The following is a 25,771-nucleotide window of genomic DNA, read 5'->3' as shown; positions in this document are numbered from 1 at the left end:
GTAGCCGGATGATGCGAAAAGAAATGCAATTTCGATCAGCGATACCAACGAAAGCGTGCATCGGAATCCAAAGACGGCACGCCTCACTCTTGGCTAACATAAGTCCCCGCAGCCAGATCACGCATGACGAAAACATCCATCTCGGTGCGCATCTCGGCCACAGTCAGCGTCTGAAGCACACCTTGCAAACGCTGCCAACTGTGCCTTTCCCACTCGGTCAACAAGCCGAGCGTGTCCATCTTGACATCGCTCCTCTCGACCTTTCTCAGGAGCGGGGTCTGCTTGCGCATCTCTTCGTTCCTCCTCTGACCCAACCTGGCGAGACTCTGGTAGAGATGGTCTAACAACCACGCGCGGCATTTGGCCTCATCGACAAACCAGAGGAAAAACGTCTTTGCCGGATCACGATCTTTCGTCTTGGGTACCTCTTGTAAACCCAATAGCGAAGCATGGAAGAGTCGCGAGCATAGGTCGCGCGTTTCCGAGATCGAGACGAGTGCGAGTTTGGAAATGTGCTTTTCTTCGAGTTTGCCCTTTTCGCGAAGGATGTTCATGATACGGATCGCAGCCGTGCCGAATTTCTCTTCGACGACGTTTCGCAGCAAATCTTTGCGCATACCTTCGGCAAGGTTGCCAAATTCGATGGTGAGAGTAGACGCCACTTTGGACCCACCGGCGGTTTTCGTGGTGCTGTCCGATGCGGGTGCCATGAGACGCAAGCTTTTCGATCGACCAGAAACGTCTTCGGAATGCGAAAAGATGGCACTGTACTCGGCGAGGAATTCTTGCTTGCTCGGCAGCGAGGCGCGATCCTTGCCGAACGAACGACGGTCAAAACCTTTCTGTAGCGATAAGTCAGAAGGCAGTTTGTGGCATAACGTGGTGATCGAGATGGGTGCACTGCGCACGTCTCGTACCGACTTGTTCGTCGATGCATCGCCCGCCTGAATAAGATGACGAAATACCTCGGCGGCGGTGTTGTTGTACTTTTCTCGCACGGCGTCGATCATGACTTCGTCACGAAGGTGAACGTCGAAGCGATCAAAGTGGACGCGCAACCAGACGGTAGGATCGATATCAAAGTCGTCTGCAGGGTCAAAAGTGTCTCGACAAGCAGAGCCGTGAACGCCGTCAATGCCGTTGACGCCGTTCTTGTCCTTCGTCTTGTCTTTACTCTTGCTGCTAGTCTTTGCGCGTTTGCTCTTACTGGCTGAACTGGCGACAGCGATAGCGCTTTGCTGTTTGCGGAGCAAGCCACGCCGTGAACCGCAGTGATCTGCTGCAAGCCCATCAGGACCCAGTGTGACGGTTGTGGCGGTGATGTCCCAATCAGCATCTCGTTCCTCGGCGATCTGAGCGCGCACTTGTTCCTTGATCTTTTGCAAGTCTTTGGGTGTTGGGATGCCGCGCAATTCGCGACGCTTCTTGGCTTCGTACTTGATCTCCTTATCTCGAGGTGACACATGCTGATGGACCGAGCTAGGTCGCAAATAGGTACGATACAGAAGGAGGGTGAGCTGACGGGCTACTTGCGACTGAAGCGCGGATAGCTCGGTAGCGCTATCGGCCTTTCGCTTCTTGTTGTTGGAGCCGTTGGCGGTGCCGTTTGGAGGATCGCCGCGGTTGGGTTGGGCGTCAGCTGTGAGCGAAGTTGGTTTGTGCTGTGCGTCCATTTCGGTTGCGACGCGGTCGATGATATCATTTGCCTGAAGCTTGCCATGCTGTAGGACGAGCTTGACGATCCTAGCAGCGGTTTGTCCAAGCTCGTCTTCTGCAATACCAATGTATCTGCCGAAGCGCAACCGCAGCAGCACTTCGTTGATGTTGATTTCGAAAAACTCCTGGTTTGGATCAGCCACGTCGGGATCGGTTGAGCTGTGCCAGGCGCATCCGTGCTGAATGAGTGTCATGACGGTCTGTTCGATGAGAAGTTTGGGAACGGGAACGGGCGCGTTTGGATCGCTTGTGCTGGAGCTCGAGCTTGCTCCTGCGATGGGCGCCGAAACCAGGGTGGATTTGCTGTTGGTTGCGCTGTGGTTGCTGAAAGGATCAATGGGGCCGCGGTTAGTTCGAGTGGGTTGCTGGTTGAGGAAGCGACTGATTTCGCGGATTGTCAACCGACCACGTTTGAGCAAAAGCGCGCCAACCCGCGCAGCGATAGGACCAAAGTGCTGGAGCAAGATATGCTCGCAGAGCTTGATCTTTTGTGGCGAATGCGCCGTGGACGACATGGTACAAGATCTGCCAAGCCTCGACAGGCGGCGACGATCACGATCGCACTGCTCTGTACGCGAATTATCGATGAGCCAGTGGGTAGATCTTTATGTGTGTGCGCGACAAGATCAAAGCGCCATGGCGACGCAACCAAATCAAGGATTGCAGGTGATGCGGCGATCGAGATGATGCTCGATAGCTGCCGACACCGATCAGCTTGAAAACGATGTGGGATGAGTGGAGACTGAGAGTAAGATGAGAGTGTGACACCTTTCTGGTGGTGCTTTGTACATTTGTCGTACACTCCCAACTTTTTTTTTTTCTTTTCTTTTTCTTCTTTTTCTTTTGGCTCAGCGTGGAGGTAACAATCAAAGCTCGATCCGATCGCCGATTCTTTTTTGTTTTTTTGTTTGGAAGAAAACGCGGTTACTCGGTGTGAGTGATGAGTGTTAGCTCCACTTTGTGCTCTGTTGGTTTGATCTTGTTCTTGAAGCCTTGCTGTTTCACCATCATCGTGCAACGACCAACAACCAACACCATCTTTGCCCGCAGTCAAACACGTTTGCTGCATGCGTCGAAAGCATCCCGCTGCTTGGTCCTAGACACTCGACAATGTCTGTGCAAGACGACGTGTCAAACAATCTAGTCGCTCCCCATACACTTGTTGTCGATCCACCTACGAACCATCAATTCCAGGAGAAAACTGTCAGCAAAATGTCAGCAGTGAGACCCATACACAATGCTGTCCGCTCAGTGACCTCTTCTGCTGCAGCTTCTGCGTCAGCACGCCCGCTATCGGGTATTTTTGGAATCAACAAGCCTAGCGGCCCGACGTCCATGTCGCTGCTCGACGATCTCAAGCCCCTTTTCGCAACCTCGCCACTCTTTGCAGATGCTGATGGTAATCGAGTCAACGATAAGAGTCGAAAGCGTGGCAAGTTTGGCGCCAAAGGGAAAGCAAAATGGGCCGGTGGTGTAGCCGGCGCTCCTAAGATCGGCCAAGGCGGGACGCTCGACCCTCTTGCTGACGGTGTTTTGGTGATTGGTGTGGGCAACGGAACCAAACACCTACAAAAGTACCTTGACTGTACCAAAGAGTATCGAAGCACTGGTCTGCTTGGGTCTGCAACCACCTCGTACGACTCTTGCGATCCCATTCTCACAAGGAAGCCGTTCGATCATGTTACACCGCAGATGATTGCGCATCTCTTGCCCAGATTCACGGGTGCAGTTTTGCAGATCCCGCCGCTGTACTCGGCGGTACGGATGGATGGCAAGAGGCTGTTCGAGTATGCCAGAGAGAACCTGCCGTTGCCTCGGCCTATTGAAGCGCGAAGAGTTACCATCCACGAGTTGCGGTTGGTCGACTGGCTAGAGCCTGGCAAGCACGCATTCAAAGAGCCGCAACGCGAGGTACCACCAGAGGACAAGGCATTGGTAGGCAGGGTGCTCCATATGGCAGGCCGCAAAGAAGGCCAGACTGATACCGTTAAGGAGGTCGACGCAACTGCGCCTCAAGAGCCAGAAGAGAGTGCGTCGACCATCACGACCTCGTGGCAGAAATCACCAACGACTGCAGATGCCAATTCATCAGCCACGGAAAACAGCGAGTCACAAGCCGACCCGGCGGGACCACCTGCATTTGTACTCGAGATGACCGTATCTTCGGGCACATACGTGCGATCCATCGTGCACGACCTTGCGCTCGCTGCTGGATCTGCCGCCCACGTCCAGACTCTCACCCGCACACGTCAAGGTGAATGGTCCATCAACACGCCATCCTCTGACGACAAGCCAAGCATCAACGGCAATTGCATCGATTGGAGCGTGTTCGCAGACGCCATTGCCGAAATGAAGCGAGAAGCGACCGATGCACAATTCAAATCGGCACGTGATGCGGAAGGATTGCGCGCGTGGGAGCGCCAGCTTCTCAAGGTCATTGTTCCCGTTTAGTCGTATCGCTGTTATGCACACTGACATTCTACGATGTGACTGTCATGACACTCGGATACCTACGTAAAGTGCGCGCGTCTCTCGCGTGCTGAGAACAACGATGAGAAGCGATCTTGTTGATCAAAGTCGAGTTGCTGTTGCAATCTACAAGTGACTGTCCAACCAGCTGCGACAGGCAAGGCATCAACGAAAATGAGAAAAGGTCAGAAAACGTCAGGGGTCAGTAGCATATCGCGACCACTTTTGGCAATTTTCTGCGGTGCAACTCACTTTAGCACGTATTCTCCCACGATCACCTTATCCTGGCCAGGCTCGTTGAGCAGATCGTGATAAAAGCCATCAAAGAGCTTGAGCGTCTTGTCGTTTGCCTTGACACGCTCTACGAGTTTCTGTGAACCCTTGTAACTGGTGACCAGATCGGCAGTACCATGGAGCACCAGTAGCGGTTTCGACTCTGGCCAATGAGCGTATGCATTGTCTACAATGTCGATTCCACCCTGCAGTGGGCCCTGGATCGCCTTGAGATACACTTTCTTGTCCGAGAGCGGATCGTTTTCAAAATTGCTCGCGACCACGGGGTCTCTGGAGATGTTTTTACCCAGCAGATCCACGCTCCAGTGCATCTCGGGGATCAGCGATAGCACCTTGGTTGCACCCCAGACGACAAACCACGGAGGCGGCTTGGTGAGCGTCAGCCATGGTGCGCTTGCGATCACACCAGCTACCATCTCCTTGGCCTCCTGCGACGGACTGTTGGCGCCGTGCTGCTGGATCCACTCTGGACTGCGCGTGTGGAAGGCGGTCACGATGCCACCGCCCATACTGTGACCGAGCAGGAAGATGGGTACCTTGTTGACACCCCATTGCTCATCCAATCGCTGGCGTGTCTGGCGAATCACATGCTCGAGATCCTGGAACTGTTGGGGCCAGGTGGTGTTGCCGTAATTTTTGACAGGATCGGATGAGGATCGACAGGTATTTCCCCAACCACGTTGGTCGAAACCTAGAATCTCGTGACCCTTGCTAGGCCAAAGACGGAAGATGTTGCGATAGCGGTCCACATACTCCACAAAGCCATGAACGAAGATCGTAGTGGACTTGGGTTGCACCTGCGCATCACTGGCGTCAGTGGGATAGAAGCGTTTGGCCCAGAAGCGAGTTTTGTCCGAGTAGTCGGTCTCGATCCAGAATTGTTCCGACTTGCCGCCGTTGGGGATGTCAATCTCGGGTGGGATCGTGCGAGGTTTGTCGACCGGCATGATGGTGCGAAGAGTTTGAAAGTAGTGAAGAGGGCGAGATCGGATCAAGGTGATAGGACTGAAAAAAGTGCCGGATCGTGAAGTCTGCGGTCTTACTTTTGCCTTGAATATATGTGCGTTGAAGGGGTTCACACGCCAATCTGTGAATCACGAATGCACCGGTCTTGTTGAAAGACAAAGACGTGTACAAGTAAGTCACCGTAAGTAGCTCATGACTTAAATAACGGAGCAAACGGACCGTGCTCGGTTACAAGTGAGATCACAACATCTTCAAAATCGTCTGACGTATATTTCTGCGCCTCTACACCTGAAATTCACCGAATCACGAACCGGTCGAGACCAACAGTTTGGTAAAACTAAGCACATACCACCCCAAGCCGCGGTCAAGTTCACTGGTCGTTGCACCAGTCCATCTCGCTCGAACCCTCTCCGAAAGGCGCAATAGGTAGGCGCAGACCTCAAGAGGACACCACTGTCGATAATTCCTCGGCTGCACAGATTCGCTCGTCCTGCTTGACTGCTCAAGCTTTCGAAGGGCATCTTTAGAACCATCAAAGCCGGTTGCGATTTCAACTTAGCCGAATCCTCCTTGTGCAAGATTGTCTAATCATATATGCTGATAAATCTCTGGTAAACATCGAAGCCTCCTTAGCTCAGCGGTAGAGCACTTCACTAGTAATGAAGAGGTCAGTCGTTCGAGTCGGCTAGGAGGCAACTATTTTATTCTTTTTAAATCAGATATCGCGACTCTTGTTCTTGTGTAGCTCAATCATTCTGCATGTCGTGTGCAAGTGCGACAATTCTAAGAATCTTGTCAAGGCGGTAAGTGGGGTATCTGTCGTGTAGGATCGTATCTGTCAGGGACTTGAATACTAGCAGCTAGATATCTTGATTTTGCGTCCGGCGTTCAGCAAGGCGCACGTTTGCTGCCACTCGACAAACCAGGACCAGCCTTTGATATAGTTGTGATTTGGTGGCTCGGCCAGGCGATACTTGATGGCCTTCCACTGGCTCTTGAACGGTAACTCGAGGCAATGTAAGTGCAAATGATCGACGCTGCGTATCGGTGGAATATGGAAACCGAATCTTCTTTCCGGCGCGCAGTTGGATGTGGAGACTAGATCGAGCGCTTTGTTGCCGAGTGCTTGCATTTGGCGGACCAGTTCAGTGTGGTTGTGCGTGAGGCTCTGAACGTTGGCAATGTGGTTGCGTGGAATGACGAGCAGATGGATCGCTGCGCCAGGTGATCGGTCGGTGAAGCAGATGAGCTTCTCATCTTCGATCACAATCCTGAACCGATCAGGCGTGACGTTGCAAAACACACATTTGGCCGCGTCGATGCCGTCGATGGCTCGACGACTCGCTGGTGTGGCGGATGCGTCGTTGAGGTGCTCTTCTTGGCTCGAGACGCACGATGGTGGTTGCTTTGAGTGCCCAAAGCAGCTGCTGAAAGGTGAGGTCATTACGAGCACCCGGACACGATCCAAATTCTTCCCTTTCAAGCAGTTCTGATCGTCGTGGTGTGACAACCAACGTCAACAGGTGTGTCCAAGCATGCTGCAATCACGAATCGTGAATCGTGAATCGTGAATCGTGAATCGTACATCGTGAAGCACGAATGCAATCACGAATCTTTGAGATGTCGGCCAAGGGTCCAATCACGAATCACGAATATGAATTCAGTGGTTTGCTATCCACTCGCGCGAGAGTTCCGAATCGGTATTTCCCGATCGCGAGTCGTGAGTGGCTCAACGACGAAGCGCACGTCGCAGCTTTTTCTTGTTGTGAGTTTCACGTTTTCTTCTCAGATGAGCAAAGCAGCGCGAACAAAGATGAATTAGTGCCAACTCTGCTCAACTGACTCTCTCCTTTCCTCTCTTCCACCAACAGCATCGCTCAAACGTAAGTTGCCACTCCATCTCTCTTCCACACACCGCTTCCGAATGATGATTGGATTCTGCCTGGCACCAGTCGTAATAAAGCAATTTCATTGCCGACAACACCGATAGCAGTGGAGGCCTTTACGCTATTATCCTCCCTTAGTCTGATCCAAGCGCACGATCGAGTTCTCGATTCAAACACCAACACCAACACTAAAACGATCAACGAGCATCCGAGACTGACCTACTTCTCACCCACATTCGTGATTGCCTGTTTTTGTGCGCATCGCAGTTCCGCCTTTTCTCTGCATCTCTGTAGCTTTTCCCTTTGCTTTCTGTACTTCTACTATACCACTTGTTTTGCTTGATTATTGCAACGTCCATTCTCATCACGCCACTATATGCTCGACATGAACTCGGCGACGATTAGGTCGACTGCGCGCTTGCACTTGCGCTCCCCCAGCGCTGCCTTGGTTTGCCAGTGAGTGTTTGCCTTCCTGGACAACGTGGCGCTGGAGATCCGAAGAGTAAAACTGAGACCCTCTTTCCTGTCTTTGTGCACCCATGTAGGAGACTGACCGCATCAGCACGGCCGTTTACTTTATCGTCCAAGCATGGTCTCGACTCGCGGCCTGTTTCATCTGCCAGCGCTGGCGATGGCGTTGCATGCCAGAGCGCGCAAACCTCTTCAGTGCACGCATCAGAGATCGAGCATTTCAGTCGGCTTTCTTCGAAATGGTGGGATGAGCATGGCGAGTTTGGGCTGCTTCACGCGATGAATGCTGTGCGCATTCAATTTGTACGCGAAAAGCTCGACGAAGTATGGGGCTACGAGCTGGCTCAGCAACAAGTCTCTGCTCGGTCGGGCAAGACGCCAACGTGCACCGGTCCGACGTCGTCGACAAATGCACGCAGTGCAGTGGACAACTTGGGGCAGACGCAATTTCTGCGCAATCTCGACGTCGCTGATATCGGGTGTGGAGGAGGACTTCTCTCGGAATCGCTAGCGCGACTTGGTGCACGTACAACCGGCGTCGATGCGAGCGCAAGCAACATTGGTATTGCCACAACACACGCTGCACGAGATGCACTGCTCTCGCGTCGTCACGCTCTCGGCGGCGCTTCGCTGAGCTACCTGCATTCCACTGCGGAAGAGCTGGTCGCACAGAATCGCAGCTTTGACGTGGTCTGCGCCATGGAGGTACTGGAACACGTCAATGGACCTGCCGAGTTCCTTCGTTCGCTCGACAAACTCGTCAAACCCGGTGGTCATCTTTTCATGTCTACGATCGCGCGCACCCCTCTCTCGTGGTTGCTGACCATCTTTATGGCCGAAGACGTTCTCCGTCTCGTCACTCCTGGTACGCACACGCACCACCAGTACATCAACCCACAGGAGCTCGTCGATTTCTTTCAAGACGACTTAAAGTGGTACGGCAAGCACTCGACATTGCCGGAACGACTGCATTTCGAGGTGAGGGGTACAGCCTACTTGCCGTGGAAGCGCGCATGGACACTGGCAAAGTCGCAGACCAGCTTGCCTGGCACGCGCGAATGCAACTACTTTTTCTGGGCACGAAAGCCACTTTCTTGACGCATAGAACAATCAAGGCGGTTGCAAAACATGAGCATTCGGGATTTGCTCGAAAGCGGGCTTGCACTGAGGCTGTCACGGTGCGCTGCAGGAGTGACGAGTGTCGAGTCGAGTGCCATCATTGCCGATTCTTGTGGAGCGTGGATGAGCAGTGGTTCAAGAGTGGCGCGCCGGAATGGCGCACTACCAACAAGTTGGCTGCAATCACGAATGACGCGCAGACGACTGATGCTCGACAGGACAACGAGCCAACAGACAAATGGAAACACGGACGAGTTCGAGCGGCGGTGAGACAGGAGCACGAGAAACACAAACCAGCATCACCTTGCTGTGTGAGCCTCAAGGTATGCGGCGGCGAGCACGATGGTCGAGCCACCGCTCAGAGTGGCAGGCTCAACACACGACGAATTCGAGTGACAAAACACAAGCAGCGACGCTGTACTGAGTCTCGCGTCTGTTGATTGACTTGATTCCGTTTGTTCGGCATGCGCCGATGTGGCGATGTGTGCGGTGCACTTGGTTGCGCATCGCGCTCAACACGCAACGCAGACTGCGGTATGCGCGCGACGACACGCGCTTGCTGTGCACCGCTTTGGCTTGCCCAACGCTCTTTGGCCTCTGTTCGGCTTTGCTTCTCTCGTTTGCACGAGAGTCACTCTGCGCTATTCGATGGGCGGCATGGACGCTCCAATAGCGCGCACACGCTCAAGTCATGTGGCTAGGCCAGCTACGTGCTCGTCTACATACGCGCGATCGCCGCGCTCGTCTCATGGCTTGAGTGGAGACCAACGTCTTGTTTCGCTCTCGGCAGGCTTGGTTCACGTGCATGTATCGTGGAATTACAATCGTGAATGCAAGCCAATTCGTCGATACGCGGCTGTGTAGGTAGCACGCTGGCTTGCTCGCATCGCGAAGCGCGCCAGGCTATTCGGTGCGAGTGACGCATGCGCAATCGTACAGTCGACGACGCGTGTCGTGCGTGACATGGCGCTAGTCACCCGTTTACTTTTACTCGAATTTGGCATGCATATCGACGGTCCGAAGTCATTCCGCCGCATACCATGTCGCATCTCAAGAGCGTATACAAGTCAAGAGCCACTACCGACAGTCGACACCAAGACCGTATCGAGGCTGGTCAACACGCTCGTTCGCGAGACGTGGTGCGAGCGCAGAAGCATGTGTGCAACCGAGTGCATGTCGGTCCATCGCCGTCGCGGTACGAGCAGGTTTGCAGCAAGAGCATCTCCATGTTTGCGCACGTCGAGCCAACACGCGATCCGACTCGCGAGAATCACGCGCAACACGGCGAGATTCAGCATGCACCGCGATCGCAAAAACGTCGAGCGTGATAGAGTCAGCGAATCTGCCTCTGCGACTACAGCTGCGACATGATTCCCAAGTGCATGTGCAAGCACGAATCCAATTGCGCTTACAAGCCAAACATGTTGACAAGCTGAAGCATCCGTGTCTTTGCCAGACACGCCGTCTCGCCAAGCCGTGCAATCCAGCACAACGCCAGATGGTGCAATCCACTCGCCCCAATGGTCCACCGCTTCTGCGCCGTCGCCCTCGTCCCTTGCTCGATGCACGCCAAAAATCCGCAAGCCTACCTACGTCGATCGGATCACCTCGATTGCAAAACCACGTTGCTTGTGACATTCATGATTCACGATTCGAGTGGTTGATAAACAGCAATTGGCCTCGGACGATAGAAATACATAAGCTCAAACGAAAAGCAACCACCAAGCGTGTGTAAAAAGCAGTCAAGCTTTCCTGCCCGACTTTTTAAGCGGTCTATCGGGCATATCGACATCGACGGCGAGTTCGACGCCGGACGTGGAGGGTTTCCTCTTCTTGGGCGCGTTGGAATCCGCTTTACCATTCAAGCGACTACTCGAGCTGTTGGAGCTGGTGCCCGACTCGGCTTTGGACGTGAGCTGTTGAGCGTATGGTAGATCCGATGCGGATGTTGCAGCGCCATGCAGGAACGCAGCGGTGGTGGCAGGCGAAAAGGCAAACGAGGGCGATTCGCCATATGCGTTGTTCGGTGTCGGACTCGTGACGCCTCCACCGGGAGCTTGCGAAGAATCAACAAATTGACTGAGGAACGAGTCGACGTCGAAATCGTCCATGCCAGCATTCGTACCAGACGTCGCACCAACGTCAACCGTCGACGAAGGCGGTGTTGTACCACTAGGCGCTTCGAACTGGTTGCCAACCGAAGCCGAGCCACTCGCATCGCCAAATGTCGCCGGCGCCGCATCAAACGCAGCTCCCGACGTCGTCTGCCACGGCACCACCGCTGCTCTATCCGACGCCGACGCCGACGCCGACGCCGGTGCTTGCCCTGCAATTCCCTGCAGACCTTGAATGAGCGAGTTGATGCTGCTCTGCACCTGATCCACGTCGCTCGAAGTGTTCTGCAGATCGCGCGTTGCTCTAGACAGCGACAGTGCAAGTTGCTGGTTGTTATTACCGCTGCTTGTTACCTCGTCGTTGCCCATATCGAACAGGTTGGCTGATCCGCCTTTGCTGGGCGAGGTGACACTGTAGTTGGTTGGTTGCGTGTTGGATGCACCGGCGTTTGGATTTGGGCGAGCCGGCGATTGCACGAGTGCGTGCGAGATGCTGGCCCCAAATCGAGCGAGCGCATCAGCATCCAGTCCGAGTGCGTTGGCCTGTGCCGAGTTGGACGAGGAGACAGCAGAAGCGTTGGAAGAAGACGACGGGAAAGCGGAGAAGCGAGACGAACCATCATCGGCTGGCGCACCGGTTGTACTGCCAAAGTAGTCTCCTGTGTTGTCACTGGCGCTGTTGACACCACCAGCACTCGCCAATGCCTGCTGAAGGGCGGCCACCATGTGTGGATCGAGCTTCAGACCTCCGCCCGAGGCGGGACCGGTCGACTTGGAGCCCTGGTTGGCCAAGCTGGCACCAAACAGACTTGCAAGCCAGGCATTGCCCTCGCCCGATGCTAGTGCGTTGAGCACCTGGTTGCTTGCCTGGGACGAGAGCCTCCTCGAGCCGCCCGGTGTGGAAACGGCTTCAGAAAGCTGCCTTCCAAAGTCGGCCGCACTGGAGCTGCTGGGCGGTGAGCCGATCTGTGTGAACCTTGAAGCGCCAAGGTTGGCCGAGGGGCTTTGGACTTTGGGCGAGTCGCTATTGCTGGCCTCCTGGAATCGAAGATGGTAAGGCATCTCTTCGATCTCTTCTTGGTCGAGCGGCAGATCCAGGCCTTGAATGCCACGGTGGCTCGAAGAGGAAGAAGCGTTGCCGTCCTCTATCATGAGACGGCTCTTGCTTCGTTGTTGTTGGTGTTGTTGGTGTTGTTGTTGTTGCTGCTGCTGCTGCTGCGGTCTTACGCCAACTCTTTTTCCAGCACGAGCTTTTCCAGATACCTTTTTTCCTGGGACCGGAGTCTCTGTGTCTTCTTGATTACCGAAAACGCCGGCGAGAAAACGAAGGATCTTGTTGATGGTCTCTTGCTGACGCTTGGCGCGCTGTCGGGACTCTACGGCTTCCTGCCACAGGTTCTGGTTGGAGTTTTGAAGATGGCGTAGATCGGCGCTGATGCTGGTTTGAGCATTCTTGATGGCGTTGATGGCGTTGAGAACACTAGCGAGCTGAAGGGCGCCGTCGGCGTTGGCATCGGCGCCAAGGTTGTTCATGCCGAAATCGGTACGCATGAGAGCGCCGGCATGCATGAGTTCCTGGCCAGTGGTGGCGCTGGCTTCGCGGTCGGCGTGGTTGTCCTTGTCGTCGCGAGGACCCTTTTTGCGCTGCACTTTGGAGAGCCAGTCTGGGTGATCGCGGTGGAAGTGGGGATTGGAGAATTCCCAGAGCTCGCTCTCCTGGGGAGAGTCATGCTTGAGCGCGCCCTGTTGGAGATGAGGCACCTTGTGGAAGCCGTACATGTTGAGTTGACGGACAAACGAGGAGAAGCGATTGTGCTTGAAGAAGCGAGGAAGCACTTGGTCACCGAAACGGACGTGGTTGGGTACGAAGAAGGAGGCGCCGTCGGGAGACCAGCGGATGAGCTCGTCGGTGTTGGGATCATCCACCATGCTTCGAAGCTTGTTGAGGAAAGCAGGGTTGTTCTTGTTGGTAGGGATGGCGCGCAGCGTGTCAGAGGCTGAGAAGGCTGAAGTAGAGGCAGAGGCAGAGGCGGAAGGAGGAGGGACGTTGGGCGGTAGAGTGCCCATGCCGGCCATGACGGGAGCCACTTTGGGTGGCAGGGCAGGGGTGGTAGACGAAGCGGGAGTAGAAGAGGAAGCGGATCCCGAAGCGGCTGAACGATCACGCGGAGAGGGAGTCAGCTCGCTGTGCTTGACGAGAGACGTAGGAGTGGCAGGCGAGCTCTTTGTGGGTTGCATAGGCTGGGGCGAATTGGAGATCGGTGAAAAAGGTTGCGAAGAAGTGGACAAGGCTGAAGCAGGAACCAGGGCGTCCAGAGCAAGCTGCTGCTGAGATGGGTTGAGTGGCGTGCCTTCGAGCTGAGGCGAGTTGTGAGGGATAGTAGCAGAAGCAAGAGGGGTGATACGCTTGGACGATGCGCCAAGGTCGGTTAGGACAAGGTCGGGCGCGGGATGAGAGACGGTAGAAACAGCCATATCTATGTCTTCTGTGGTGGGGTCTGATACGGTAGCGTGGTGTATTGTAGATGACGTGGGGGGCGAAGAGGAGACAGAGACAGTGGCGGATGGTGATGACGATGATGGTGGTGGTGGTGAGAAGGAGGAAGAGGGGGTTGCTGGTGTTATTTTGGGTGGGGAGACTTGCGCCGTAACGGGAGCGGACGACGATGAAGGGGTAGGGATGAATGCGACAGCAGGATCAGGACTGCTAGCGGAAGCGGACTGGACTGCAGATGAGGAGGTTGCACCGGCAGCAAGAGGTGTAGGAGTCGAGACAGTCGACGCCGACAAGGATGACGATGACGATGATGTTGATGATGAAGGTGGTGGTGGGGTTCGTAGCGGATTGGACTCGTCCGAGTTAGCCTGAGGTGGAATAGCAGCGGATGTCGAGGAGGACATGATCCCGGGTGCCGAGCTAGCGCGAAGGATGGCGCCTGGATATATATGTGGATGCTATGTGGATGCTGGTACTGCGACGAGACTCACGACTGGTGTCGAACGATGCAGTCGAGATGGATCGGAACTTAAGATGAAGAGTGTCAAACCTTTGCATTTTCCAGTTTTCCAGTTTCCAGTTTCCAGTTTCCAGTTTCCTGTCTCCTGCCTCTAGCTGGGAAGAAAATTGCGATTAAACCAAGAAAAAGACAGAAAGAAAAAACAAATAAAAAAACCAAAAATAAGAAAAGCGTCATAGGCAGCTGAAAAAGAAATCTAACTTACAGTAAATTAACGAGAGTACCAAGAGACAGTCACGAGTCGTGAGCAGGGTGCAGCTGCAGCGAGGAACGGCGGCGATTAAAAAAGGGGGCCAGCCAGTGACCACGGCAGAAGAAGCAAGACGTTTGGTAGGTCAGTACGACGACGACGGCAGGAACACTACGGCTCGAAGCGGGAGGAGGACGGAATGCCGAGCGACGCAGGTGATCTGCTAGACATGTTGTTAGTGGTGATGTGTAGTCGTGGATCATGGATTCAAGATGGGTTTGACGTGTGTGAAGCAAGGAGGAGCGGAGCGATGCCTCGGAGAGGGAGTGCGTTTGTGCTCCATCCACCAAGATCGGAGATCGAGACTAACTTGACGTCAAGTGAACGACGTGCGTTGCGACGTGCATTCACGATCCATACAGTATCTGTGATTGGATTGACGCCTGACGATTCTTGATTCACGATTGAGTCTGCAGCTAAACTCGTGACTCTTGACTCGGGTGAACAAACACAGGTGTGAGAGTGACGCCGGCGCCGGGCCGATCATCAAGCTACTGTAGCTTGCTATCATCACGAATCATGAACTGTCGATCGTGATTATTCGACATGGCAGAGTCACAGTGAAAAGAGCAGAGCGCATCGGCAGCTCAGAGGTGGGATAGACCGCGCAGTGGTGAGTGGTTCCGTTACATTACATTTGCTGTTCTTTGTCGCAAGCGTACATGGAGAAGAGAGAGAGAGAGAGAGAGAGAGAGAGAGAGAGAGAAACTGCGCCAAGGCACGAGTCGTGAGGGGTGAGTAACCCAAATTCACCGGCATGTGTGAGCATGCCGAATCGGTGTCGCAGTGCGTCCAGTTGCGTTCAGTTGCAGCTTCCCATCCGATCTTGCATTTCGTATTCGTGTTCTGTGTTCAAACTGGCGGATTCGGATTCACGATTGATAGTCATGAGTAATCACGAATCATGTTTTGCCTGCGTCTGCTCTTCCTCCACTTGTGTTTGACTTATTTTTGTTCTTAGAATCGTGAATCGTGAATTGTGAATGATAAGCAGGAATACAGTACCTTAGCAGCTGCGTTAATGCGTCGTGATTGGCACAATTCCAGCCGCTTGTCGCCGCTTGTCGCCGCTCTTGCTCAGCTTGCATCGATAACCAGGCGCGCATCCGAAGCGGTTCTTGATCATCCGCCACAAAAGACTCACAGACTGTGACTGTACAGTCGTGAGTGCAGTGCAGTGCAGTTTATGTTAGCACACTCATTCGGGGATTCACATTCACATTCACATTCACAGTCACGCTTCGCGATCTGGGATTCTGGGTCGCATCCGTCGAGATCGGAACCCACAGGAGGGCTGTTGCTTGATGCTTAGCAGTTGACACATGGACAACCACGATTCGAGACGAGTCTTGTTTTTCAGCTTCAGCACACTCGGCAGCGCCTGTCAGTCTAGAGTGTGTGTTCTCCTCGGCCAACACAGCAGCCAACGATGAACGCAATCAAACTTAAAATTAGCGCTTGACACCGCCCGGACGTGCAGTGCAACCCGTCGCGCGTAGAACCTTCTAGAGCTTCCACGCTTTGCTCGCTCTCCTCTCTCTCTTTCGCGCACTCACACTCGCACTCGCACTCGCACTCGCCCTCCCGCGATCGGCTACTGCATACATCTCAGACCCCATCCAACACAACAAACTACGAATGATCACCATCAATGTAAACAAAAGGTCCATGAAATTTCAAATCAGCAAGCAAACAAGCAATCAACAATGAGAGTGTCAAGAGAGTCAAGAGAGTGTTTTGCAGAGAGACAAGTAGAGCCAGTAGCATGCGCCCAGCTGCGCCCATGCCAAAAGAGAGCTTTTCCGTCATCAGGCTTGTGCGCCACCGGACAGTGTATCGTCAATGGCCTTGTTGATCATCGACTTTTTGTACGACAGCTCCGCGTTAGGGAACGCCGCCACTAACGCCTCGCGCACTGATCGCTTCGTCACATTCATCAAGCTCGGCTGATTGGCAAGGTAGGTTTGTACCGCCGACTTGATCTCTTCGTCCGTCGGGTCCGACGCCTCGTTGACTGCTAGAGCTCGCGCCACGGCAGTCACACCAAACGGATTCGTTGCGTTGAGCGCAGACAAGGTCGAAACAGGTCGCGCCTGCATTCCGCTCCCCCTGCCACTATTCGCCGCCACAGTCGCTGCCTCGGGCGGCTGCGCCCATATGTGGCTACCTCCCGTGTTTTGCTGCGACACCGGCATACTCACTCCAATGTCCGAGTGCGCGGGCGAATGGTTTGCCCCGAGCGGATTCGCCAGCATCGGCGGCAGGCCGTACATCGATGCCGTCGTGTTCATCATTGGATTCGGCAGTCCGTACATCGATGCCGACGATCCTGGCATCCCATACATCGATCCCATCCCCGCCATGCCGTACACCGATGGCGTGCCCGTGCCAAACATCATCGATGCCGCCTGCGATCCGCCCATCTGTGACAGCGCAGCCGCCGACGTCTGTCGCGAGTGTGCTGGCTTCTGCAACACGTTGGTGTTTTGATAATAGTCGCCTAGCCCTGCTCCGTAATCCGAGCCTGCCACGCTGCCCGCGTACGCGCTGCCCCCCGCCCTGTACACGCTCGGCGGTCCGCTGTGCAAAATCGCCTGCGAGTTGCCAAAAGGTCCGCTCGCGCCCGTCATGCCCGATCGCATCGACGGCGCCGCCGCTTCCTCCTCCCACACCTCACGCTGGTACTCGCTGAACCGCTTCAACGGGATCATCGTATCGTCGTACGGCTCGTCGTCCGTACCCGCCACAATCTTCTTGTTGCCCTTTTCGCCCACCACAATTCGCGTGTTGCCCCACGAAAAGTCATCCATGTGCCAGAACGAGTAGATGGGTAGGAAAAACGAAAACACCGGATACGCCAAAATGTAGATGACCAGCCAGCCAATGTACTGCCACTGTCGTTTCAGCAAAAACAGAATCGCCTGCAGTCCGTACACCGCCGCAATCATGGCGATCGAAATGTAGGGAATCGGCGCACTCTTGGTCGCCACCGTCACAATCAGGTACACCAGATACACGGCCGTCGCTGGCAAAATCACCGTTCCCAGCAAGTCGATAAACACGATGAATCGCATCGAAAACAGGCAAAAACCGCACAGCTCGGGCATCAGCACCAGCTCGGCCAGGTTGTGCACTGTCGAGTTGATCCATCGTCGACGCTGCGAGAGCAGCACGCCGAACCGGTCCGGCGCGCTCGTCAGCGCCTTGGCATCCGGAACAAACTTGGTTCGGAACGACGGAAAGTTTTTCAGCACCAACGTCGTCAGGTACCGATCCTCACCCAGATGCAGCAGGTTCTTCTTGTGCAGAGTGTCTACTCGGTTCTCCGAGTAGTCGTCAATGATGCGGTTCGAGATAAACAGCGGACGTCCCTTGTCCGAACTGCGGATTCGGTACAGCGAGAAACAGCCTGGAAGACATGTAACGCTACCAAACAGCGACTCGAACGCCTTGGAAAGATGATGCGAAATATAGTACTCGTACACCTGGATCATTGTCCACCACGAACCCTCGGCGTTGTCCAGCGTCGTCTCTCCGCAGATGGCAATGATACTCGAATCGTCGGCACAGTTGGCCACCAGCCGGTTCAGCCCATCCGCTTCAACGCGCGTGTCGGCGTCGACCATGAGAATGTATTCGTAGAAAGCTGGGTCGATGCCAATCACGTTCTTCATTTGATGGTAAATCTCGAGCTCCAGCGGGAACATGGGCGCGTCAAAGTGCACGCGGTTCAAGTAGCGCATCAGCAGGATCTGCGAGTCACGCTTACCTCGGTTGCCGGGACGTGAGCGTTCGCTCGGACGACCCACCTTGACGACGACAATGTAAGGTACCACGTGACCCTCAAACTCGTACAAACCCGAGTATACCTTGGCATAGTTGAGCTGCTTGGAGCCCTCGGCAACCGACTTGAACATGAGCGGCTCCGGATCGATCTTGGGGTCCACACCCAAAATGTCGAGTACGATGCGTGGCGTCGAACGATCGTTTCCGCTACCAACAATCATTCCGTCGCAAATGAGGAAAAGCAGCTTTCGCTTGTCGTCGTACTCAAGTCCAGCCAACGAATCGATCGTCTTGCGCAGTTCCTCTTCGCCTTCAGTATAGCAGGGCACCTGGCAAATCACAAACTTGTCTTGCTGCTCCGGCGATCGCTTCGTGCCCAGCTGGAGCGCTGCAATAAACTTGGCCAGAACTGTGGTGACGAGCAGCACCGAAAACGCTAGCAGCAGATAGTTTTGCACCTCGCATCGCGCCGTGTCACGAAAGTCGGTTCTGCCTACGTAAAAGACATTGTCCAGACACGCCTGTGTGGCGCCTCGATAAGTCTGGTTAAAGGTGCTCATGGCATCCTCGAAATCGGCGGTAATGTCACTGCCCGCCTGCGACTTGAAGAGCGATACGATGGACGAGTCGAGGAAAGAGTAGGCCGGGTTGGTCTGGTAGGTCGAGACAGTGTTGAGGTAGTTCGAGAGGTCATACACCTTGCCGTGGATGACGGCCCAATTCCTCCACTGGCCCTGGTTGGCGAGGTCCTTTTTCGAGTAGACGTAGTAACCTTTTCGGAGTTTCTTGACAAACGGAAGGAAGCGATCTGGGTACCAGTTGATGTCGTGCAGCTTGGACGACGTGTCACCTTGCAGAGGACCCGACGTGTGGATGGCCTGCGAGATGAGAGGCGTGTTGTTGGCAGTAGGCATGAGCGCCAGCGAAGTGTCCGAGACGAGTGACTGACAGCCAACACTGAGCGGCACGGGGAAGTAGCCGGTGAGATCCTGGCCAGCGAGCTGGAGCATGAGGTCGGAGCTGGTCTGTAAATTGGTAATGTCCGAGTGGTCGCCCTTGTAGAACTTGGAAAAGTCGTACACCGTACCACGAACAGCAGCATAGTAGTCGTTTTCACCCGCGTGTTGGCTGAGCTGGCTCAGGTTCCAAGCCTTGTCGTAGTCTGGACAGAGGAGACGACCAAAGGCGATGATATAGAACAAGATGATGGCGCACAACCAGAAGATGATGGCGCAGATGGTAAACTTTTCGCGCCATGCCATCTGGACGTCAGGACGCTTCATGCCCCCGCACTTGGAGAGAACAAAGGACGGGATCCACCAGGTGGTAAACCAGGTTAGACGCACCCACCACTTGCGGATCGAGGTGGTGGGCACTTCTTCGACGGCGTCGATCGGACGGTTAGCCATGTCATCTTTCTCTAACGTGCCCATCAGAGCTGGGTTGGCTTCACCGTACGCTCGCTTGTCGTAGTCGGCCTTGAGCCCAGCGGTCTCTGCAAGAGGGTCATGCGTGATGGTCTCGAGCGGAGTTGCAAAAGGATCGTGGGCGTCTTTGGTCGACATTGTAGGAAAGAAGGAGGGGAGAGGGTAGACGAGTACGAGGTGCGAGACGCTGCGACGGCGTACGCTAGCGGTGGAAGGCTTTCAAGCCTGTGAAGAAAACGTGTGTGTGTGTATACGTGTATACTGTTCTTCAAACGAATGACGGTTCTGCTGCAACTCGATAGGTTGATGAGAGGAGACTAAGGATGTGATCCAGATTTAGCGATAGCGATCGGTAGGATCGATGGCACTCCTTGCGTAGAAGCTTGCTGGTTGTCCAACGTATGCCTGCAGGTTGGAGCGAATCAAAGCAGATGAGGCCGAAGCGGATGTGCTACACTGGAAAGGGCAGCTGGAGCGTAAGAATGCCACTAACTCTGGATGACGAAGGCGGCTATCTTTACCAAGACGACAACAACGAAGAAGATGAAGGTCGATAAGTGCAGACAGGATGGTGTTGAAGGAAACAAACAAGTCGAGTCAATGTGACTGTTGTACGAGAGTAAAAAAGGGTGACGATGGCCAGCACAGCAAATTACGGGCACAGCACAACAGTACAGCGTGCAGCGCGGAATGAAGTGTGAGAGAGGCAACTGTGCGCGTTCAAAGGGGTTCCGTGCTCGCTAATTGAAATTCCTGCTGCACTCTCTCTCTAACTGCTCTGCTCTGCTTGGCTTTGTTCTGCTTTGCTTTGCTGTGGGAGGGCGGCACAGCCAACGTTGCGTTTGTGTGTGTGAGTTTCACCCTGAGAATCGGCGCATTTTTTGTAAAAGGTCGCTTCACGCTTGGAATCACGTCCGAGTTAAGATATTCACGATTTCTCTCACCCTCGCCAAAGTATTGACAGCCGAGCCAGCCATTTTCACAATCACGAATTCACATTCGTGCGTGATTCACGATTCTGAATTGTGATCAGCGATTTCAAATCCGACCCAACAGGACGTCCCGGTTCCCATTTTGATGGCCAGTCAAATCACGACTTACGAATCGGAGATGCAGGGTTTTGGTGACATGAACCTTTTCCCCCTTGCCTCTCTTTTCCGCTTCTTGTTATAAAATAGTATGTCATCAAAGTCGGGAGGGGTTTTTTTTTGTAATCATCTCTCTTTCTCTCTGCGATCTTCAGCCCACCGACTTTTTGTCAGATTTCGCTGTTTTGAAACTCCGGCTCGCTGGGCGCGTGTTGGAGTTGGTCGTCGTCATGTCACAAACCAGAACACTCACAACTCGTGACTCGTGACTGTGACTTTCGTGTTCTATCACATTCTCGCCCTTGGCTTGAAGTTAGTTGTACAAGAAGCGCATGCCAAGAATCGACAGCCTAGCGCACCGGTGTTTGCTCGCTGCCAAGCACCCTTGTTTGACTAGCTATCCCCATCTTACTCGACCCTGCTCCTTGGAACGAAGGTTGCGTGTGTCGGCGCGGTGGATGTCCACAAAACACAACTGCATCTTTGCACGTCCGACAGGTCTTCAATCCAAACCTCCATTTTTCCCAACCGTGAATTGCCAATTTGCTTTTTCTCGGCCAACTGCATCTTATCGTCAGTGTCGGCGCAACCACACAAAGGTCAAGATCACCAGCCACACGTTGTCCGCTAACGCAGCGAAGTGCGGGCTTGCACGTCCACACGCAGCGAGGACACCGTTGTCGGTCATGCTCTAGCCATGGGCGATTTGTGGCTGCAGTACAACCTCTCTTTTCGTCCGCTAAAAGCAGACGCGGAGCTCCGTCGTTTCTCTTGTGTGTGTGTTTTTTGTTCTCGTTTTCGAGAAAGTCTCAGATCGTTCGCTGTGTTGGTCTCTGCGACGCGCGCCAATTCACGATTATTCGCGATTCGTGATTGTGAATCATGAATCGTGTCTCATGAGCGACAGACTTACCTGTGCCCAAAATGGTCTTGTGTTAGATTCAACTGATATCTCGGAAGGCGGGACAGAGAATGTAAACTTGAAGCAGGTCTAGGCAAGCCAGTCGTGAATCGGACTTGGGTTGTAATCTTCAACTGGTAACGGGGTTGATGGCTTCTTTGTCCTCGGCGACATCTCCTTCATCTCCTCCCCATTCCGACCTCCCTGAGCAGTTTGGCCGAAAAGCATACCAAGCCATGCAGCTCTTTCCCTCAATAGCGGAGAAGCAGGAAGGATGGCTGCAGAGCACCGTTCGTACGCTCGGCTCGTACGCCCAGATCAGCACCCCTGCCTACAGTCTTGCCGCCTTGTTCGCCTTATCGACGCCGTTCGGTTTTGCCTCGCCCGCTCAAGCCGCTGCCGAAGCTGCAGCCAAGTTGCAATACCAGAAGCACATCGCTCAACTCGCTCATAGCGTATCATCTCAAGGCTCTAATGGCCTCGTTGCACGCCTAGTCGCCCAGGTGCAAACGCAAAAGGCTGCCAAGTCGCAAACGCACGCTCCTTTGCGCGTGATACCGCCGTTCTGGCAACTGGCCTTTTTCGCCGCTGCATTCGGTACTGGCGGATACATCATCGATCAAGGTGATGCACTCAATGGAAGTGGCGTAGTCTCTGCCTGGTCGCTCACTTATCTGCTCTTTAAGACGATCCCATCCATCAAACAACTTCCAAAAAACCCTCTGGCATTCTTGCTCTCTTCCTCAGTGCTATCGATTGGACTCGGCATTCACGGATGTCACTACTTTGACAGAACAAGCTGGAGAGGCGACATTCCTTCTCTGACCGCGGCTGATGCACAAGAAGTCGAGACACAAGGACGATCTAGGTTGATTACCATTCAAAAGGTCGGCAAAGTGGACAGCAGCGATGCACCTACAAGCATCTTTGCAGCCAAGCCCGACTCGGCCACAGCAAGTACGACGAGTAGCATACATCAAGCTACATCAGCCCCAAATCTCATACACGGCTGCACTCGCAATAACGACGATGCCCGAACAGCTGCCTTTTTGTACCGCCAAGGTCGCCGTTCACCACCAGGTCCGATTGTTCTGTGATTTGATCCGTCCAGGTGGTGGCATTCGTTGCACAGCTATGCCTGCCCTGGTACAGGTTTTTCTCAGTCAAATTGTATATCATGCGCCAATCACAGGCTGCAGGCTTCAAGATGTCAACGACAATCACGATTTCGGTCAGTTGATTTCAAGATCTGGAATGCACTCCTGCCGAGTCGATGCTGCCAAGTCGCCTAGTAGTTACGCTTCTGACCATGCAGATCCTGCAAGTGCTGTGCGCTCGTAAGCGGTCGATCACCGTTTTCTCTCTGCTCGTGTCCCTGCACGAGATCGCCCTGTCGCTTGTAGTGGCGATCTGCATCGCGGTTCTTCTTGAGCTGATCGAGCGCAGCTGCGTGCTTGATGCTCCTACCAAATGTGCCCTCGTTGTGCGGCACGGTGAGGTTGTCGAGATGCTCTCGTTCCGATGTGTCCAGATGTGGATACAGCATTTTGCTCAGTCCACCGGGGGCCGAGCCGGATTCAGTGTAGTAACTGCCTTTGGTCGACTTGTCGGCGGGCGTGTCACCGGTAGCAACACGTGAGTCGGAACCTCGACTGGATGCTTTCGTGTCTTTGTGGCGCGGAAAGCTGTTCTGCGATGCCACCTCCGAGACCTTGCTGTGGTGGAAGTAGATGTATAGGCCGATGGTCCCGAGTGCTGTTGATAAAAATAACAGCGAAAACAACGTGTCAGAGCGGACAGTCAGTATGATGTAGATCAAAAGGGCCAAGGGGGCTATCGAGCGCTACCTACTGATGGCAGCCAGAGGCGCCAGCTGCGGATCGCGCCTGACGAATCGACTGAACGTACTTGCTACCCTCTTCCAGCCGGGCATTCGATCGTGTCCGGGTGGCTGTGAATTCGATGGCAGAGAAGAAATGACTTCAAGGTGAGCATGAATATCATCGATGCAAGCAAACGCGGCCAGCAACTCCAACAATCGCACTCACCTTAGGCGGCACGCTCGACTGAGCTTTTGTGGGATGGTCACCCTTTGTCGACATTTCGATGAGGGCTTCGATGCTTACGGGGTGTTGTCACTCGGTGTGATGGTGGACAGAGATCGAAAAATGGCTGGCTGCTTTAATATAGTCGGCTCTCGATGCACTTGGCCCACAAGGCTCTGCGGACGGCTGCTGTCCTTCGAACGTGAATCATACCAGACAGCAGGAGATCAGAGAAGCATATCACAAGCAGCACTCGTGAATAACAAAAAGTTTGTCAACTTGTCGAATGGACCCATGACTGGCATGAGCCACAGAGTATCCGAGGTCCGGGCTTCTGAACAGTGGTGAGTGAGTCTCGCAAATCGTGAATCATGAAGGGCTGAGTCACAAGCGTGAAGCTGTCGAAATGCGCACGTCTCGCACAAGCCATGGTGCCGCAAAAAACAAAATAATGAATCAGCCTTTCGAGCAACCACAAAATCTAGATGCTGCAGAGTGCATGTAGCTTTGTTTGTGAGTCGAGCTGGCGCGTGGCTCTGTTACGAGTGTGGGATCAAAGCCAGAGCGCGCGGAAGAGAAAGAAGGATACACACAGTGTGGGCGAGTTGCGCGCGTGTGCAACAGTCGTGAATCGTGAATCGTGAATCCGCTTGCGTCAGAATCGGAACAAGATTCAACGCTCGTCCCGATCTGCCGATGGTACCTCCTCTTCCATCGTGAATGCGACCATGACCATGGGCCTTGGACTTCTACGAACGCAAAAGCGCTCATACCCAGTGCGTTTCCATTCGCTAAGGAACCACGTGGCCAAAGCGAGTTCAGCGTGTACGGCTGGTCGATAGCCACGTCGGTATCGTATGCGGGCCTATCTACCCGTACCCCACATCGGCGTTTTCAACCGAAACCAATGACATGTCGATACGCGTCCACCTGAACCTCAACATGCGATGAGGACATGGATGCTTTTCAACCAAGATTGCGGACACTCGGCTATGGGTTCGATTGCCGACGAGCAAATGGGTTTCGCTCCAGTTCGGAACTAATTAGCCACAAATGCAGAAACGCCATCAAGAAGCTGGCAAGCGCAGATACGGAAGAGCTGCTGATGAACATCAGGGTGGAGAGTCGACCGCGAAACCCGATGTGAGAAAGTGTACAGCTTGAACGCAGCGTGGACGATAAAATCTACCCCTGTCGATGTCCTCCCCGCAAAGCCAAGAGAAGACACGGGCAAAGAGGCTAACGGTTCAACGGCTCGCGGCTGAAAGCGAGCGCGACATTCTCGTCTCTGGAACGCATTCTTGTTTGTCAGCATAGTGCACATGATCTAGCTCATCTACTCGCACGTGGCGTTTCACAATCTGCTTGGCGGACATAGCATCAGTCTCGACGAGATGTGTGGATTGGACGCCGACGAGTCAGTACGTCGATTTACGGTCGGCCCGGCGGCAGAAGCACCGCATGAGGCCGCGTATTCATGTCCATGGATCAGCATGAATGATGGCACAGATTCTTGCTGCTGATGACCATCGTGGCTTCCTGCGAGAAAAGCAATTCACTTGCTGTGCCACTCCTTGAACGGTGGATAGCTTCATTCTATTGCTGACCACAATCGCATTTCACAATTTTGTCGTGTAGAGCCAATCACGAATGTTCTCTCAGCAGCTAGCAGTCAGCAGTCAGCAGTCAGCAGTCAGCGAGCAGCGAGCAGCGAGCAGCGAGCAATCACGAATGGTGTAAGATCGAAAATCGTCGATGCTCGCATCTAACGGGCTTTGCGGTGCTAAGTCGTGATTGGCTGGTCACATGCTTCCTGTTGCATCGGAACGCAGGCCGCCGGTTGTCACGCTTGTCACATGCGGACAAAGCACGAAGAGTCACGAGTGAGATTTTCGGTAAGTTACTGTACCTCCGTGCTTGTTTGTTCAGTTCATTTTAGTTCAGTTCGATTTCACGATTTATTATATTGATTTTTCAAGGGAAGGACAGATTCGGCAGAGAATTCTACGTTCCGTGTTCACGAATCGTAAATTGTGAATGTTTGCTCCTGAAACCATCGTAAATCTGGTATCTACGACTGTTACTTGGTGACCGCTTCCATGTCGAGATTCTCTTGAGCTTGTTCTCAGACGTCATTGGCTAGTTGACACCACGTCGGTCACAACGAGCGATTTCAAGTGGAACCAATTGATTAGCAACAAGATCGCCATCCAGATGGACTC

At 53.9% G+C, this 25,771-nt stretch overlaps 9 protein-coding genes and 1 non-coding gene across 10 annotated transcripts; 4 read left to right on the top strand and 6 right to left on the bottom strand.

Moving 5' to 3' along the window:
• Positions 1-83: 83 nt before the first annotated feature.
• On the bottom strand, positions 84-2,231 carry UMAG_03058 (uncharacterized protein; the record flags this gene model as incomplete). The annotated part of the gene is made up of 1 exon (XM_011391123.1): positions 84-2,231. The coding sequence occupies one exon, from the start codon at positions 2,229-2,231 to the stop codon at positions 84-86; it is 2,148 nt and encodes a 715-aa protein (XP_011389425.1).
• A 595-nt stretch (positions 2,232-2,826) lies between these two features.
• UMAG_03057 (pseudouridine synthase PUS4) lies at positions 2,827-4,167 on the top strand (the record flags this gene model as incomplete). The annotated part of the gene is made up of 1 exon (XM_011391122.1): positions 2,827-4,167. The coding sequence occupies one exon, from the start codon at positions 2,827-2,829 to the stop codon at positions 4,165-4,167; it is 1,341 nt and encodes a 446-aa protein (XP_011389424.1).
• A 144-nt stretch (positions 4,168-4,311) lies between these two features.
• On the bottom strand, positions 4,312-5,426 carry UMAG_10370 (acylglycerol lipase; the record flags this gene model as incomplete). The annotated part of the gene is made up of 2 exons (XM_011391210.1): positions 4,312-4,333; positions 4,438-5,426. The coding sequence occupies 2 exons, from the start codon at positions 5,424-5,426 to the stop codon at positions 4,312-4,314; spliced, it is 1,011 nt and encodes a 336-aa protein (XP_011389512.1).
• Positions 5,427-6,068: 642 nt separating this feature from the next.
• Positions 6,069-6,140, top strand: UMAG_16052. Its single transcript has one exon. It is a non-coding gene; the product is annotated as a tRNA-Thr (tRNA).
• A 158-nt stretch (positions 6,141-6,298) lies between these two features.
• Positions 6,299-6,889, bottom strand: UMAG_03055 (uncharacterized protein; the record flags this gene model as incomplete). The annotated part of the gene is made up of 1 exon (XM_011391121.1): positions 6,299-6,889. One exon carries the CDS (start codon positions 6,887-6,889, stop codon positions 6,299-6,301), a length of 591 nt encoding a protein of 196 aa, XP_011389423.1.
• Positions 6,890-7,716: 827 nt separating this feature from the next.
• Positions 7,717-8,900, top strand: UMAG_10369 (hexaprenyldihydroxybenzoate methyltransferase; the record flags this gene model as incomplete). The annotated part of the gene is made up of 2 exons (XM_011391209.1): positions 7,717-7,787; positions 7,877-8,900. 2 exons carry the CDS (start codon positions 7,717-7,719, stop codon positions 8,898-8,900), a joined length of 1,095 nt encoding a protein of 364 aa, XP_011389511.1.
• A 1,763-nt stretch (positions 8,901-10,663) lies between these two features.
• Positions 10,664-13,510, bottom strand: UMAG_10368 (uncharacterized protein; the record flags this gene model as incomplete). Its single annotated transcript, XM_011391208.1, has 1 exon — positions 10,664-13,510. The coding sequence occupies one exon, from the start codon at positions 13,508-13,510 to the stop codon at positions 10,664-10,666; it is 2,847 nt and encodes a 948-aa protein (XP_011389510.1).
• Positions 13,511-16,110: 2,600 nt separating this feature from the next.
• Positions 16,111-19,653, bottom strand: UMAG_10367 (Chitin synthase 6; the record flags this gene model as incomplete). The annotated part of the gene is made up of 1 exon (XM_011391207.1): positions 16,111-19,653. One exon carries the CDS (start codon positions 19,651-19,653, stop codon positions 16,111-16,113), a length of 3,543 nt encoding a protein of 1,180 aa, XP_011389509.1.
• A 2,087-nt stretch (positions 19,654-21,740) lies between these two features.
• UMAG_10366 (uncharacterized protein) lies at positions 21,741-22,601 on the top strand (the record flags this gene model as incomplete). Its single annotated transcript, XM_011391206.1, has 1 exon — positions 21,741-22,601. One exon carries the CDS (start codon positions 21,741-21,743, stop codon positions 22,599-22,601), a length of 861 nt encoding a protein of 286 aa, XP_011389508.1.
• Positions 22,602-22,792: 191 nt separating this feature from the next.
• Positions 22,793-23,606, bottom strand: UMAG_03050 (uncharacterized protein; the record flags this gene model as incomplete). Its single annotated transcript, XM_011391120.1, has 3 exons — positions 22,793-23,259; positions 23,356-23,455; positions 23,553-23,606. 3 exons carry the CDS (start codon positions 23,604-23,606, stop codon positions 22,793-22,795), a joined length of 621 nt encoding a protein of 206 aa, XP_011389422.1.
• Between the last annotated feature and the right edge of the window lie 2,165 nt (positions 23,607-25,771).

Source organism: Mycosarcoma maydis, chromosome 7 (assembly GCF_000328475.2).
Source record: "Mycosarcoma maydis chromosome 7, whole genome shotgun sequence".
Classification (NCBI taxonomy): Eukaryota; Fungi; Basidiomycota; class Ustilaginomycetes; order Ustilaginales; genus Mycosarcoma; species Mycosarcoma maydis.
Note: the sequence above shows the minus strand (reverse complement) of the source record. Positions and strands in the feature narration are given on the sequence as shown.